Genomic DNA, 18642 nt, shown 5'->3' on the forward strand with positions numbered 1-18642 from the left:
TTTATTGTCTTATTATTTAAATTGTACAACATAGTTTACATGTGTTCATTAATAAAGCTTAACGACAAATTCGTTCACATTTTCTTTTTGAGAGATTTGTGAAATAAATACAAAATAGTTTACATGTATTCAATAATAACGACAAATTCGTTAACATTTTTGAGAGATTTGTATAAGGATTAAATACATACATTTCGTAAATTAAAAATTTCCAATCAAGGATACTTGGATCCTGCAAAACATATAAATTAGAGAGTACACCAGTGAAGTAGTAGAACATTAAAAGCATATAATAAGTCATTGACGATAAGAGGGTATGCGGATTGAATAGAAATTTTTGATATAAGAACTGTTTTCATGTAATTTGGGCAATTTGTGTAGAAATCAGTTTGCGCAAACACTTTACAGTTTTCATGAAACATTGATATAAAGTCAATGTACACTGTATGGAGAGTACAACGATTGTACTAACGAAGTACATTGAAGGTTCTACGTTGGTATGGCGTTACATTAGTTAAACTTTGTCGCCTTGAAGCTATTTAACCAACGTAAAGATAGAAAACTATATATTTAAGATACATACTGGCGAGGTAGAGAAAATCAATATCTGATGATACATATGATTATGCAATGCAATCGGATTATAAAAAAGTACTAAGAATTAAAAATTGTTAATATGCTTATAAAAATGCTGTGATTAATTCAATAAGAAAAAGTTATTAGCTGTAAATGTAGGTAGAGGGGAGATTCTAGGGCGAAGACACATCTTTAGATATCACATTATAGAATTTTTTACAGGGTGTTCCCAAAAAAAACTTTGCAGTATTGAGTACTGAGGGAATCATTTCCGTTAAGTTTTACAATTAAGGCGTCATTCTAAAGCTCTATATTTCATGTTGTAAATTTCTCCTTCTAGATCTCATACTTTTTTGTTACAGCCACTTCTTGGCGTGTAAAAGTTGAAAATAAACTTCCCGGATTTTTCAAATGTTCGAATTTTCACATCTCATTATCGAAAATTTGAAAAATCCGCTAAATCGATTTTTGACAATACACTCTAAAGCTCCCCTTTTTGGCGTAAAATTATGTCGAATATTTGAAAATCTCTTTGCTGACCTCAGGAACTCACAAACATAATACATATATTATCTTTGGCAACTCAATATAAAAAATAAATAAAAAAATTTCATGCTTCAAGAAAATATTCGAGCGCTTGGCTATTGGAAAATTACCAATTTAGTAATTTTCTATTGTTGGAATCCCTGTTTTTGGGCCACCCTGTATTGATACATTATTATATAGATATGTACATTGTACATACTGGGTGTTCCACTAATCATGAAAATATGAAAAAGGAAAATAAAGAATGTCTAAGATCTTGGATCGCTCTCGAATGAAATAGTGTGTGCCAAAAAAAAAGTTTTGTGACTCTGACAAATTATAAAAAGATCGATAGATTAAAGTTATCTTTTAATGTGCAAATTTTAAGTGGGACACCCTGTACGAACTATTCTACAGGGTGATGAGTGTAGAACAGGAAGTCCATATAACGGAGACGAAAGGGTGGTATGAGCAGGATGAGGTTGGGTGAGAGATATTTGGGTTTCATAGACTTAGATAGATATAAACATATATATATATATACTTCAAAACCAACAGGGTTTATAGTTTATACCAAAAAGGGGAGGCTTGGGTCATTGAAACATAAATAAATGGTATTATTCCAACCCCATTTCTAGATCTGTAATATCCCCCCTTCCCCCCCTGGATTTATTCTAAAATGAAACCCTGAATGGTTGGTGGAGGGTGGCTGAGAGTGCCAGTACTCTAGTATCTCTAGTACAGTCTACAGCTGTATTTACTGGCATAACATATATATTTATATAATTAACATGTGTAAAATGATAAAGTTATGTGATGAGTGTGCGTGAAAATGCCGCGGTGGAAGGGAGGAGGGGGGGAGGGAACCCCTCCAGGGGGGGAACATTGGGCACCACCCAATAATGTGAGAAAAAGAAAAGCTTTGTTTAAGCTGCTAGATTCTAGAAGTATAAACTGCTGCAGAGGGTTAAATCTTATTCTTGGAGTTCTTCTACTTTTTCTTCCGCCAACTTCACAAGGTGAGAAATAACAAATTTAAAAATTATCAAAATCATATTTTTTGTTGGAATAGATGTTTTTTAGTATTTTTTTTTATAAAAAATCTGTTTTAGAAAACTAAAGTTAGATTTTTAAAAATTAAATATGGGTTTTTGAATCCCCCCCCTACCACCCTTCTTCCCCCTCTCCATCTCCCTCTACTACCCCCTCACTGGTTGAGATGTATGGTTTATTGAACTTTCGCTAGGTTCAGTGCATAGAAGTGCTTAGATCATCAGGCCTAGGCGCAATTTAATGTGACGTGGGGGGGGGGCAGTGCGTTTTATTATCATCACGATGCATTAAGATTTGTACCTTTTGAAAGCAAATTTTTAGTTTTTAAAACTAACTATGAATAATCTAAAAAATAATAAAACCTTGATTTTTAAGAATATACCTTTTTGCTTCATTTTAAGTTTTTTTATCGGCATTTAGCAAGATTTTAATACTTCAATACGTGTTAATAATATTATGCTCAAAATTTCCCATATTGAGTATTTCTAAAGAGATGTATTGATTGATGTGTATTGATTAAAGTTTCGTATCCAAAGAGCAGAACATTTTTTTATTACCGCTTTTTTGAGCGAATTTTTTAGAATATATCACGCATTTGGTCATAATTTTTTTGGTTTTCTTATTTTAAACCCAATATTTTCAATCTACATTCGAGGTACATTTCAATTTTGAAATTTTTTTTTTTTTTAAATTAAAAATCTTTATCTCAGAAGTTCAAACCTCCAAAAAATTCAAATGTCAAAAAGGTGTTTTTTTGCTGGTTGAAACAAAATGTATGAAATTTTTTTTCTAACTTACTAATACTTAAGATCAAGATGATTTAATTCCGTGTTCCTAAATTGTCAATTGATCGTATTGAAATAAAAACTAACTTTTTAAAATGAAGACTCTGAAATTTCTGAAAGTTCTTAAAGTTAACAAAAAGGCATTTTGAATGTCAAAAATAAATAAATGATAAAAATAATAAAATAAATCAATCTGGGTCGAAAATAAAAGTTATGATATTCCATGACTAGGGTTATAGCATAATATGTATTCAGTGTCGTAAAAGGTCATGTATGTAGAATTCTCAAGAGTTGGTGATAGATTTTCAAAACTGTGCAGTTTGTAAATCATACCGTGTCAATTACCAAATGCAGTATTTATGGACAAATATCTCCTGTCTCATTAAAAAGATTTGCTTCAAGTGCCGGCGGTGCAAATTAATAGAAAAATATCCGTTAAACCCAAGGAGTATGAAAAAGAAGGAAGATACATCTGACGCGGGCCGCCCTACCATATGAAAATACATGCTTTGCAGACGGGTACTCCATTTGTATAAGAAATATTCAGAATAGGTTATTGAATACGCGGTAATTGTACATCAGACAAATATTTCTTATTCAAATGAAGTACCGTCTGCAAAGCATGTATAATCATATGGTAGGGTAGGCCGCGTCAGTTGTATCTCCCTTCTATTCTTACTCCTTGGTTAAACCGTCACTCAAACCACACCCAATCTCTCTGCACTCTGCACTAATAATACAAAAACCAAGATAAAGAATGAAAAGTCAAGAGCTATAGAACCAGGCAGGGGTTAATGTTCGTAGGAATTATGCAAAATACAACCAAACCGTTCCATGCAGTGATTCCGTGGATTCAGGCAGTTATTCAACCTGAGCTAACTGCCTAGTCACACTTGTCGGGAAGTTAAAAAATTGTTAAGACCAGGCTACCAGGACCCTTCACGCTCATCTTTTATTTCAACTTTTAATTGTTGCTCAATCGATCAACATTTCCTCTTTGATAAAAAAAAATTTCACAGATTTTTTCGTAGATTTTCAAAAATTTTACGAAGATTTATTTTTTTTGCAGTCATTCGAAGTCCCACAGTCCACACAAAATTTTGGAATGTTCGGTCGAGCCGTTTTGACGTTTATTGGATAAAAACAAACAGAAACCCAGACAAGCAAAGAATATGTATATATACATTTGATCTCTCTAAACGACAAAAAAAACCTGTTATTTTGACTCAATTTCTATATGAGTCAGATTCCTAGAGAGCCATTCCGCCCCCTCCTTACTATTTATAAATCTTAATTTTGTTCTTCTAAATCTAAAAATACAGTTGGAGTGTCTTGTTCTTGGTTTTTAGTTTGTTTGTTTGTATTTAAAAACTGAACCAATCGGACCCAAAGTTTTTGAGGGAACTCTGTTAACCTCAGGGAATGATTATGCAGCAATATGAACAGAACAGCGTAGTTCTCAGTTTCTTGATAAAAGATGAAAAAAGTAACATTTAAATCTAAAATCGTTAAAAGGAAAAGGAGCGCGAAGCGCCCTAAGCGCAAAATCACAAAAAAACTAAATGATGAAAATGTTGAGGACTTTTATGTTTATTTTTTACAGTGAATTCTCTAAAATGTTTACGTTAGTTACAACAAACATTCGGCAGTTTTGACTTTTATTGGTTACAAATTAATATACAGACAGAAAAGCTAAATTCATCCCTAAGTATAAAAAATAAACAAAAAATCTATAAATATGTTTTTTTATGAAAACTGTCTGAAGTTCTTTCATGGTCATTGTTTGATAAATCGTTTTCCTTGGTAAAATTTTTTTTTTTTCTCAGGCTTGAATATGCCTTATTTTTGGAATTGCACAGTATGTACATTACAATTTATGGTATAAACTTTGCAACAGCACAATTTGCAACGCAATAAATACAAGTGCAAATATAACCGGTTTGCAAAAAACTTCTCGTGGTTTTAAAACCAGTTTACTCACACTTGAAATTCTGCTTTTTAACAATTTTCCCAATTTACTCCTGAATCAAGGGAAGGAATTTTTCCACTTGTAAGATGAAAGGAATGAAGAAAAGGGTTAAAAGGATAGAAAGGAAGGAGAATGAGGGTTGAAAGGATAGAAGGAAAGGATAAGGGTTAAAAGGATATTAAGGAAGGAAGATAAGGGTTGAAAGAATGGAAAGAAAGGAAGAGTGATGCTAAAACAAAAGGATAAGAGTTAAAAGGATGGAAAGAAAGGAAGAGTGATGCTAAAAAGAAAGGATAAGAGTTAAAAGGATGGAAAGGGAGGAAGATAAGGGTTGAAAGGACGGAAAGAAAGGAAGAGTGATGCTTAAAAGAAAGGATAAGAGATAAAAGGATGGAAAGGGAGGAAGATAAGGGTTGAAAGGATGGAAAGAAAGGTAGAGTGATGCTAAAAAGAAAGGATAAGAGTTAAAAGGATGGAAAGGGAGGAAGATAAGGGTTGAAAGGACGGAAAGAAAGGAAGAGTGATGCTAAAAAGAAAGGAGTTGTATGAAAGTATAAATATCTAAGTTGAAGGCGCTCTTGAAATCCTTTATTGTCTAACTCTGTTCAATTAAATTCTACATTTAGAATTTACTGTCACAGATAGATACCATAGAGAGATGGATAGATAGATACCATAGAGAGATGGATAGTGAGATTGTAGGATAGTTAGATACTTGGATAGTTTTATAGTTGGATAGTTGGATAGTTGGATGGTTGGATGGTTGAATAGTTGGATAGTTGGATAGTTGGATAGTTTTTTAATGATGTTGGATCAAATACCCTAAGTTTGAAATATCAAAGGTTTACACCCCCGAGATGTAAAGATTTCGGAATATCAAAGGTTTACACTCCCAGGATGTAAAGATATAGGAATATCAAAGGTTTACACTGCCAGTTGTTTAAAGATATAGGAATATCAAAGGTTTACACTCCTAGGACGTAAAGATATAGGAATATCAAAGGTTTACACCCCCAAGATGTAAAGATTTAGGAATATCAAAGGTTTTCACTCCCAGGATGTAAAGATATAGGAATATCAAAGGTTTACACTCCCAGGATGTAAAGATATAGGAATATCAAAGGTTTACACTCCCAGGATGTAAAGATATATGAATAACCAAATAGTAAGTTCTAAGTTAGAGTTTTATCCCTCATTTTGAACAATTTGTTAAAGTTTAGATAAATTTATCCCTTCTACAGGAGCTACCAGAAGGAGACTTTGTGACCTCGTAGGTCCTACAGTTTTAATTTTATTCACAATTATGAGAAAATACTAGAAATTCTAAACATTTTTATTCTTCTCGATAGTTTTTTAATAATAGGAGTTATGATTGCAAAACCATAAGATTTCAATCTGACCTGCAATTTTCACTTTAGTTTGAAGTGGTTTGATTACACAGAAGGCAAAGACAATTGATTAAAGAAGAATATATGGACAAACCGAATAATAATGACAATAATGATGATATTGATAAAACAATGAGAACCAATTATTTTCTTTGTACTGTAAACAAGCAACGGAAATGTTTATTAAGACTTTTAATGAATATTTTTTATTTTCTTTTGTTCATTGCACACGAGACAGAAAAAATCTTAAATAAAATGTGAAAACATTTTTTTAGAATTTAGTCACTTTCATAGTCTAGTCCTTCCGAAGAGATAAAAATACATGAAAAAATTCCTCTAGAAAGGTTTATCAACATTTCTGTGCGTCTCCGGAGCTCCCCAATTAAAATTTCGATTAAAATCGGTCCAGGGGTTGCTAAGTTATGATCGGACAAACAGACATACACAAACAGAGATTAAGATAAATCCAGTTTTGGAATTTATTTGAACCACCCTCCTCCATTTTCACAAACTTTTATTCTAATTAATATTATATTAAAATACTAGCTTGGGAACCCAGCAATGCCCAGGAACGTGTTGGTCCCACCCAAGGAACTATGTATGTAATTCTTGGTCCCACCGATTACCCGCCCCTTGTAGTAAATTACGAATTTAGCTATTTTTCCCGATAAAAGTCGACCCACTCAACTTAAAATCTTAATCAAGCTAAGAACATTTCTGTGGGTCTCCGGAGTTCCCCAATCAAAATTTGGGGACAAATCGGTCCAGGGGTTCCTGAGTTATGATCGGACAAACAAACAAACAGAATTCACAAACAGAGATTACAACTTTATGTACATGGAAAATAATTTCATACTCATTCAATTAATTAATTAATCAAATAATTAATTGAATAATTACTCAAGTTTGTGCACATATTTAAGATTGTATAATGATTTAAATAAATTCAAATCTCTTAATCAGGTTCTAAAGCTGTATAATAGTGACTTGCACAGTGCACTATATACCTAGCTTCCTTATTATACTAGGAAGCCGGTAAAAATAGATCCTTCTCATTATTTTATAATTAAAAAGTCCAATTTTATGAATTTGAAGATAAAAAAAACATTTTACACGTAATTTAAACCTTAAAACGCCACATGTAAGTTAAGCGAATATAATGCGAAAAAAATCTTGAGTATCGTAAAAAAACAATTTACGTCAAACATTTCTTTTGTTTAGTTTGTAAGAAAAAGAAAAAAATGGTTCTACATATTTAATATTTCATTTGCTTTTCTTTTCAAATATTCCAACAGAATCTTTACAGGCTGATGGTGAATACCTTTGATATATCAAACTTTTACTTTTTACTCTAACATATTTCATGGTTTGAAATATATAAGATCTACAACATTAGGTTGCAAAGATATAATGATTAGAAAATTAAACTGTAGCAAGTGCTTTTTAAATTTTTATTTCATATTTTTTCTTTTTCTTTAACACTTTCCAAAAGATATATTTAAATAAAAGATATGTTTAAAAGATATGCTTAAAAGATATGTTTAAAAGATATGTTTAAAAGATATGTTTATAAGATATGTTTAAAAGATATGTTTAAAAGATATGTTTAAAAGATATGTTTAAAAGATATGTTAAAGATATGTTTAAAAGATATGTTAAAGATATGTTTAAATATATGTTTAAATGTTTAAAAGATATGTTTAAAATATATGTTTAAAATATATGTTTAAAATATATGTTTAAAATATATGTTTAAAATATATGTTTAAAATATATGTTTAAAAGATATGTTTAAAAGATATGTTTAAAAGATATGTTTAAAAGATATGTTTAAAATATATGTTTATAAGATATGTTTAAAATATATGTTTAAAAGGCCTAAAATAATATTGAATATTGAATCAAAAATAAATGTTAAGAATAAAGTATAATATATTATATGTATTTACTAGATAGTTATACACTAGGGTAATATATTACTTCAATTACTTCTCTACATCGACTTTATCCAAACCATTAAAACCATTCCCCCTTCCTCCCATATCCCCCCCATATTTAACTGATTTTCAGAATAGAATATATACATCACATAGATGCACACTCATACAAAATGTTGCAAAAAAATAAGACTGGTTCGATTGTATAGTGTCGCAACGCCTGGCCTTTAAGTTTACCTCTAACTCACGTTTTTATATTTCTACCTTTTAAAACTTTTCAGTAAGAAGTTTTAAAATTCGGTGTTGGTGATGGACCAAACCTCTGTAGAGTAAAAAAAGCAGATGTTAGTTCCACATTTATTTAAAATATATTTCGGTCTGGGTTGACCCTCGTCAGTTCTAACGATATAATAACCATCAAAATCGAAAAAAAATATTTGTAAAAAGTCATAAGAAAATAGTTAAACAAAAAAGATCATTCAAAATAAAAATATGTAAGAAATATTTTGTTAAATTCTTAGCGATTTTATACGGATTCCTACAGATAATATTATCAATTATATCTATTAAAATAAGAATAAAAATTATACAATAATAATTGGAGAAAATCTAAGTTACAATTGTGTTGCAAAAATGTAGGGTTTAGGAAATAGTTAATAGTAAAGAATAGTAACTTAACACTCCCTAACCGGTTTATTTAGTTTCGTCAAATTTCTATGTTTATATGAACATCTGTTTTGAGCAAACAATAACATTGTCTGGATTTACCTTGAATTAAATTCATGGCAGCGAGCATGATTACTTAACAAATAATTTTTAATGCAATTTTGAAGTTTAGAACTATATTTGAAAATTCTATGAATGAAGATACGACATTTTTTTATTATAAACAATTCCATTTTAATTAAGAATTTTACTAACTAGCAAGAAATAATAATCTTAACTGTATTTTACGCAAATAAATATGAAAAATTACGCAAATTACGTGCTGAAATTCTGCTAATTTTATATTTAAATAATTCTACATTAATTTTTATTAATTAAACAAATATTTTTTGCTATAAACAATGATTTAAAAAAGTAATCATAGTAAAGAATAGAAGAAGTAAAAATGAAAATCATTCTGTTTCTTTGCTCTTTTATAGTTTCCTGTATAGTCTGAAAGTAAAACAATAAAAAAAGATACAAACAATACTCACTAATAAACAACGTGCGGTATCGTGCACAGTTGGTAAAACAAACATTGGAAAGTAAAATAAGGTTACAAACATTCTCTGAAAGATAATTTTTATAGGAAAATGTCATTTTTTGGCTGTTTCTAAATAGTATATGCAGAGCAAGTATTATAAGTTGATATATTCTTAGTAAACGCATATTTTACACAAAGATTATCTATTAGTAATTACATAATCTTTTTTGTATGATTTAAAGAATTTATTGATTTTTGATTTTTGATTTTTTTAAACACCAACAAGCCGTTTGACCGTCCTCTACCCTATACCTTATGTAAAAAAAAATTATTTTCAAAATTTGTTAACAACTATGGAGTAAAATTTGTTAACACCTATGAAGTAAAATTTGATGAAGTAAAAAAATGCAGAAGTTTCAGCAATTGTAAAATAATTAGTATCATGTTTTAATGTTTGATAAATAATGCAAAATTTAAATTCTAAATTATAACTGCTGTTTTCCCACGTAATGCCATTTCTAACTTTCAATTTCCCATTAACTTAAACTTCTTGTATAACTTTATATTGTAGGTTATTAATTAATCATGAATTATACTTTTTAAGTTTTCCACTCATGTTTGCATGAACTTTGCTAAAAGTTAGATAAATGTTTTAAACCACTTAAATGTTTAAAACTTTTTACTTGACTGAGTCGGGATGCGTCTATCCTTGATGTACATTGTACATATGTTGGTTCAGAAATATATTATAACTATAGGCTTAGAAAGGCCGCTTTGTACCATACATCTTTCTAACGATAATCTTAGTTTATATTGCACTACTTCTATATTCTGTGAGCCTTTCGTACAAGTTAAAATAAATAACAATAATAAGGACCTGCAAATACTCGCCACAAAACACAATTTAGAATCCCGACATTTTTGGAACCTGATGGTGTAAACCAGTCTGTAATACTTCAAACTGTAACTTCTGTTAAATAGAATTAGTTGCAAAGATATAGTGATTAGATTATCAGTGCTTTTCACGGGTTTTCTGTGTTTTTTTCCAATCCGATTGAAATAGTATTTTTTGAATGCCTTAAACCTTCCTTGGGGTCATCCACTACACATAAAAATTGGGCCAGAATCTCGTTATAATAACCAAGAATGCAGTACGCTCTCGGTATAGTTCATGGCCTATTCAATTAATAAAGGATTAGCGTACATCATCACTCTATACACTATAACCTCGTTGAAAAAGATATTTCACTTAAAAATTTCATTTTAGTTGTACGAAGATCTTACATGGCTCCTTTTGTCTAATGCAAGGGCGTGACATAAATGTAGAAGTATCTTTTAACTTCTAGATGTTTTTGGAATCAATGAATATTAATTTTTTTGGAAAATGCGCCAAAAATTACCATTTTTAATTTTTGTTTTGTTTCTATGTTCCTACAAGGAGAAACTCAGTGCCGGAAATATGACCCGTGTAGTGTGTATGCTTACATGCAAAAATATATTACATGACAAAACTTTCGTTTTCTGTTTAATTATTTAGTTTTATATAAAAAGTAAATCCTTTTATGTTATCAAACCTAATTTGTTAGTAATTAATGACCTACATCTAGTCACGAACATCCATCTCAAAACTACCTGTACAATAATAAAAATTTGTGTAAAAAAAGAAATATTTTGAAAATCCACCATAAAATTTTAATAAATCCTAAGAAATTCTTTTTATATTGTTCGAAGAGAAAATTATACGTTTATTATTGTTGTACATGAATATATTTTGCTAAAGTTCAAGTCTATAAGTATACCGTGCAGGCATATTCATTAAATTTTTATAAGGAGAAGTGTTGATAAATATGCATGTATTGTAAATTCATTGAAAAATATTTTGGAGACCTTCGCTTAGGATTAGAACAATAAATTTAATAGTTACGAGTAGTGTTTGCAGAGAACGAAACATTTCGCGAGAAAAATGCAAAAATTATGAAAAGAAGCGAAATAAAATGTTCGTGAAAGTTTTGCATAATTTCGCATTTTGCAAATATATTTTTGTGAAAATTTTGAAGCAAAGTTTTTACACAAATTTTTGAATTTTTTTAATTCCGAATTTTTTCGCGAAAAAGCGAAAAATGTTGCATTTTCCTTGAGCGAACGAAATGCGAAAAAATGCAAAAATTTTCGCTAAACGATTTTTCCTTTTCCCTAGTTTCGTAACTTTGAAATGAAAAAAAAAGAATATTTGAGAATTGCAGTCTACCACACACAAATATATTTCTTTAAATGTTAAAATACAAATAGTAAAAAATGTGTGTTTTTGTCTTTTTACATAAAAACAAAGGACGATAGCATAAAACCTTAGTTCCAGAGGGGGCGGAAACGTCATGTGTGTGTGTCTGTACCCTAAAGAGTGTGTGTACATAATACTGAACCGAAGGCGTGTACTGTAAGGTATATAAAGTACATAAGAATCTCGGTATTTGTACAGTCTAGGAGAGTACATTTGTGTATTGCTAATTGTTTACTTAAAAATAAGTTTAATATAATATTATCTATATATTTAAGTCAACACTATAAGCCAAATTTTCATGCAAAGAATATAATTTGATTAAAGTTTACAAGAAACTACTCATTAGTCAAGCTTAATTATAATTAACGACATTGTTCTGAAATTTTCTTGACTTTGCTCATGTTGTGTGTCTGTACCAAAAGAGTGTGCGTGGGTGATAACGAACTGTCTGCGAAGCAGTGCGACTGGCTTTCTCATTCCAGACCAGCGCCATTTACCTTCCTTTTATTCTTATTCCCTGTTTAGTTTAGAGTAAGATAAGTTGCGTCTAAATGTAAATCCTGTGTTGTGTGTGTAAATTAGTGGTACTTTTACTTTGCACTTTCACTTAAACACTTTAAAACTCTATCTATCTATCTATTATTATCTATCTATCTATCTATCTATCTCTCTCGCCGGATTATATGGTTTGATATCAAATATCCATAGGGAAAAAGTTCACACGTAGTTTACGCATTTTAGGATGTCAAGACCTTTTCGATTTGGCTCACATTTGACATTTATAGTTAAAAAATACTGCTTTTTTAGATTGGGTGTCTTTGGTCATTCCAATTATCCGATGTTATCCAAAATATTCTCCTTTGATAAATTTGATTAAATTTCATCCATATTTTAGCAATGTTGTTCATTTAAAATCACAATTAATCAATCCGTTGATATTTTAACAATTATGACGTCACCCGAGTTGCTTACATTAAAAAACTTGATCAAGTGATGATTAAATTAGATACGCGGGTCGTGCGCACAACAAGTCAACGTGACACCTTTAAATACTCGAGACTGTAAATGTCTTAAAGTTCAAGTGTTTGTTTTCATATTTAACCTTGAATAGTCGAGTTGGGTCCTTTAGGCAACTCAGATCTGAAAAAATGTGTAAATGCGAGGAATTATATTCTATCAATCTAGGACTGACATGACATTTACAGATATGATTGATGGATTGCGGCAAAGACGGAATCGACGCCATTTTTTTTCTTTTTTCTCGAAGGGCCATTTTTCTATATTTGACTTCCGCCTTGTTAAAATTTTTAATAAATAAATGATAAATTTGGTATTTTAAACTAAAAAAAAACATAAAATTCCCTCTGCACAAAGTTGTGGAATCGGAATATTTTCTTGTTTTTAGTTTTACTTGTGCGTAAAATTGTAAAATTAGGACATGTAAAAACTTTTTTAGTTAATTTAGTTTTATAACATAATTTATAATCATAAAACAGACATAATCTTTTATTAAAACAGACATTATCTTTAATCATATCAGACATAGTCTTTAATTAAAACAGACATAATCTTTAATTAAAACAGACATTATCTTTAATCATATATCTTTAATTAAAACAGAATAATCTTTAATTAAAACAGAATAATCTTTAATTAAAACAGATGTAATCTTTAATTAAAACAGACATAATCTTTAAGTAAAACAGACATAATCTTTAATTAAAACAGACATAATCTTTAATTAAAACAGACATGATTTTTAATTAAAACAGACATTATCTTTAATTAAAGTTTTATAAAATAGTTTATAATCATAAAACAGACATAATCTTTAATTAAAACAGAATAATCTTTAATTAAAACAGAATAATCTTTAATTAAAACAGATGTAATCTTTAATTAAAACAGACATAATCTTTAAGTAAAACAGACATAATCTTTAATTAAAACAGATATAATCTTTAATTTAAACGTCTTTAAGAGAAAAGAGATTTTCAACCAGGAATTAAGAAAACTAAAAAAATTAAATTTTAATCATCTAAACTATTATTACAACGTTTCATATCTATCTATCCAACTATCAATCTATCTATTTATCTATCTATCTGCATCCATTACTTATCTCTGCTATGTTTAGTATATGTATAACCAATTAATCATTTCTACGATACTTAAGTAGTCTTATATCCATTAATATATACACAAACCCATATCTTGCAACTCTACTACTATTCATCTATTACTGAATAAATGAATGAATGAATGACTGAATTTTATTTATTCATTAGTTTTATTTTTTTTCAGGATCTCCTTTAAACCAGTATATCAGCTACTATGAACCTGTTTACTACAACGCTAGTGAACTGGCCGGCCAGCTATCCAGCTACAGAACACGCCGGTCAATCCACCACAACAACCACAATCCACATTTTGCCTTCGATTTCCAGGCGCACAAAAGGTGATTATTTTGACATGCCTTTCTTAATTCTACACAAATTACATTTTTCACGTTTTTTGTGCAAAGTTTGAAGTTTTGGGAGAAGCATGCGAAAAACACTAAATTAATGTTTGGAATAAGATTAACAGAAAAATGAAAAATTTCATCGGAGAAAAAATATGGATTTTTTTGCTATTTTAATTATGTGGCATTTTTTATTTTAAATTTATTAAACTATTATTATTATTAAAAGCTCTTAAGGTTGACCTAATTTTTGGATCAGAAATAATATGGTTTAAAGATATAGGGAACCATTAATGTATTTTTGGATCAGAAATAATATGGTTTAAAGATATAGGGAACCATTAATGTACGAAAGGATTGAATAAATGTCGTCTCTGAAATCTAACTTTTTGTGGGTAACCCTGAACAATAACATTAAACATACGTCCCTGGTTAAACCATAAAAAAATATTTTTTTGAATATATGCGCTTAAAGGTCCTGTATTTATTTAAATATAGTTTCAAGTGACCCTCCAGTATATTTACAACGGCATTCTTTAATCGTTTGTTTAATGTTATGGTTATCCCACTTTTTCTATCTTAAAATTGGTTATTTTCAATTGCGTTTCTCTGTAAAAGTGACTTGCATATTTATGAAGCAGAAGAAAACCCGTTCTAAATCGGTCATGTCACATGAAATTACGTCTACAGTCCCGTTAACGTTTTTGCCATCAAAACTTTATTTTCTGAAAAATGAGAAGAATGAATGAATGAAGCCGACTAGAGTATTTTATCCATAACCCGCATTTTTTTAAAAATCTGTTCCCGGATTTCTGCAGTTTGCTTCGGGCAGCATAGAATTTATGGAGACTCTCAGGGGTTCCATACATTTCTTAATATGGAATCCTCTTAAACGTTTTTCTTATCTTCATTCTAAAAACTAATTCCTGCAATCCCCCCATTCCCCTCCCCCCTTGCCAATGCCTCCCCTCCCTCCCCCCTAAAGTTAGATTCTTCTAATCTTCTCTAATATATTACTCTCAGAAGATTTGTCCTTTGTTCAACCAAGATGCATCTTTTTATACAAAATTTGCCGAAATAATCTTTCTTTATTTTTCTTCAATATGTTCAAGGCTATATTCATTTTTCATAGATGTAAAAAAACAATTAATGGCTTCTCTTTTTAACCTTTCTACAGCGAGTTTGGAAATGAACAAAACAATATCAAGGAATAGAGTTTTTGTCACTGACTCAAATATTCTAATCCTTATATATGTGCCACCTGATGGTGTAAACCTTTGATATTTCAAACTTAGATTATTTGATCTAACAGAATTCATAGTTTCAAATATCTAAGGTTTAAGACATTAGGTTGCAAAGATATAGGGATTAGAAAATCAGGGATTGTGGCAAAGACTCAATTCCTTTGTTGTATAATAAAGTGGCTCACAAAGTGTTTTAACTCGCATTTGATGTTTATCTTGCAGGTGTATATTTTTATACCCTTTAAAAAAACAATACATTTAAAGAAAATTTTCTTGTTCTGAATTTTTACTTCTTTAACATGGGAACTGTTAAAAGTTTTGCTTTATGTATTCTGATGCAAATCTTTTATTTAAATGTTAAACCTTAGAAGATGGATATCTCTTTAAGCCATTTCTTAATCCTTCAATTTAAAAGTTTACACTGTGGATATCTAGTTAAGTCGCTGAAGCTAAGCTCTAAGTAAAAGTTTTGTCCTCAAAACATTTAAGGATTCTATAAAGTAAATATAAATATATATATTTTACCCAAATGATTTACGAAAAATATAAGTTGAAAATTATAAACTGGCAAATGGAAAGTTGTTTTTATCATTTTTATACTTTTTCAAAAATCCTTTATTTTCTTCAATTCAGGGATTAAATACTATTAAATATATTAAACCAAATGTATATTTGAATATGTTTAGATTGTTCCGATTACGCCTGGACGGATCAGCTGAATCCATATTCTCCCCTGACGTTGAATTCACCAGCACCAGAGGGCCTGTACAGTTTCCTGTACATAGAGTAGTACATGGATATATAGAAGGTAATAGTATAGATAGATAGATAGATAGATAGATAGATAGATAGATAGATAGATAGATAGATAGATAGATAGATAGATAGATAGTTAGATAGATAGACAGATCCAAAGGATGAGACTGTAAAGACGACCTATAAAAGCTCTGTAGATTTGCTGTTTACAAGTTAAATTAAGTAATTAAGTACTATAAATATAGTCTGGAAATGGCATTTTAAATTATTGGGAAAAGTAAGAAACAAATTTACACTTGTGGGGAATCTTAAATATGAGGAAGAGACAGTGTTAATTCCGTACAGTCGTTACTAAAGTCTCATCCTTTGTGGGTAACCCTTTAGATAGGATTACTAGAATGTGAAGACCTAATATTCCGGAGATTAACATATTCTTGAAAAGGGAAAAAGAAAATTCCTTGAAATCTTGAAATCCGAGTGAAAAGGCTTATTCTTGTAAAAAAAGGTGTTGATCATTTTATTAAACTAGACTAGAAGATGGCAGACAAACTTGCAAATATAACTCTAAGGCGGAGTAGGGTGGGGGGATTAATAAAATATGATTTTTTAGTGGATTTTTTATATTCCATTGGGGAAATTTTAGTTCAAATGATTAAATTATGTAATATTCAGATGATGGAGTGTCGACAGTGGATGGTATTGTTCAAAGCGACGGTATTTTCGACGGGAATATTGAGACTCGGGATGGAGTTTTTTACGTAGAACCAGCCTCTAGGTAATTATTAGTTGATAATTTGTCCACCAGGTGTCTCTATAGCATAAGCATTTTTAAATAGTTAGCGGATTTGCCCCCCCCCCCTTGTTCAAAGGAATAGCTTTTTATACAACAAGTTACACAGTGAAACTCAATAATTAACTAATTGATTCAATTCTGAATCAGAAAATAGTTTTGTTTCCCTGTAGCTCAAACTTCACAGCTGTAAACCGATCTTTAAGTCTCCAAAAATGAGTTTGTTACTGAGTCACCCTGTAGCCTATATAATGACCCTATATTTCAGATCAAACAAACCTTACCGCGCCCCTAGTATTAGAGCGGGGTGCGCCACCAATTTACTTTCAATTTTTCAAAATATTTTACGTTATCTATGGAACCTCCCAAACTTCTCAATATATAGATTCGAAAATTTAATAGTTCACTTTTTACATCGGGAAAATATTTTTTTTTGTATCATGTCTTTTTGTAATTTTTTCAAGTGGGAAACATACTCTCTGAGCTCTGAGATGCCTTCTTTCATGTGGGGTTTGGGGTTTCCTAAAGCCTTTTCTTCTTAAAGTAGTTTAGTTCAGAAACAAAGTCTATTTACTCTCTGTTTTAACAGTGGAGAAATTAGATTTTATTTTAAAATGTTGTTTTGTAAATCATTTGTTTTGATAAAACTTAAAAAATTGAGTTAAAAAGAAAGTTTAAAAAAAAGCTTACATATATAAAGTTTCTAAACCTTGTATGTTGTTTGTATGATGAATCTGCTCAATAGAGTTTACTGCAGTTTCTCTTAATAAAAGAAGTAATTCTAAACCAACCAAATATGGACCCAGCTTATGGAGACTTAAACGTTGCCTAAAATGCAAAATATACTTTTCATAGAATGGAGTCAAAGTCGTATACAAGGGGGCTATTGGGGGTCCGCACCCCCTCCCTAGCATAAGGAAACCTTTGGTACCCAGTGGGGTTATAGCCAAAATAAAATAATTTAAGTCTTGGAAAAATTCCTGAATACGCCATTGGATGGAGTTACAGTGTTTTGAATGGCACATCAAGTTTAAGCGTATAAAGCGTATAAGAATTTTGCGTTTTTTCTTGCAGCATTGCATTTGTTGGTTAAATATCACTTTGCAATAAAATGCATTAACATTAAAACTAAAATTTTATTCTACACCTGTTAGCAACCACTCAAGCGCACGCTTTTTTGAATTCTCCCCCCCCCTCACCTTGCCCTCCACACCTATCCTCTTTTTAATGAGGCATTTTGGAAGCAATAAACAGATCAATGTTTAAAATGACTTTATTTCATGACAATATCAAATGTAGGAAACATTGTATCCAATAATATAACTATTTATTTTTTTAACATATATTTTAAGATCTTTAAAAATCCAACCATATCATTATTATTCTTAAAAAGTCGTCCACATTTTTACGTTTCATTTTAACATTTTCGATTTTTGCCATACATTTTGATATATTTTTATACTTTTTGAAAACCTATATTCACAAAACACAAACAATTTACATTTTACTTATATAAACTAACTTGATGACGTCAAAGTATAGATGTTAATGCCTAAATATCTTTCTTTAGATAGACTTTATACTTTAGTCCAATTATTTATAATGAGGCATTTACACTATAAAAGGCAGAGAATGGGTTGGGTGTGGGGTATGAAAGGGAGGATAGAGGGTTGGGTGTGGGTTGGGGGGGG

General features: G+C 30.2%; 1 protein-coding gene across 1 annotated transcript in view; it reads left to right on the forward strand.

Moving 5' to 3' along the window:
* Window positions 1–1837: 1837 nt before the first annotated feature.
* The window catches only part of LOC111702259 (uncharacterized), a gene marked incomplete at its 3' end in the record, with an annotated part of 24782 nt that continues 7977 nt past the window's right edge, over window positions 1838–18642 (forward strand). The window contains exons 1-4 of the mRNA XM_023473891.1: window positions 1838–2120; window positions 14005–14158; window positions 16092–16213; window positions 16834–16936. Of these exons, the coding sequence (XP_023329659.1) occupies window positions 1934–2120; window positions 14005–14158; window positions 16092–16213; window positions 16834–16936 (566 nt within the window). The remainder of the gene's footprint in view (window positions 2121–14004; window positions 14159–16091; window positions 16214–16833; window positions 16937–18642) is intronic.

This window comes from Eurytemora carolleeae, unplaced genomic scaffold (assembly GCF_000591075.1).
Source record: "Eurytemora carolleeae unplaced genomic scaffold, Eaff_2.0 scaffold466, whole genome shotgun sequence".
Lineage (NCBI taxonomy): Eukaryota > Metazoa > Arthropoda > Copepoda > Calanoida > Temoridae > Eurytemora > Eurytemora carolleeae.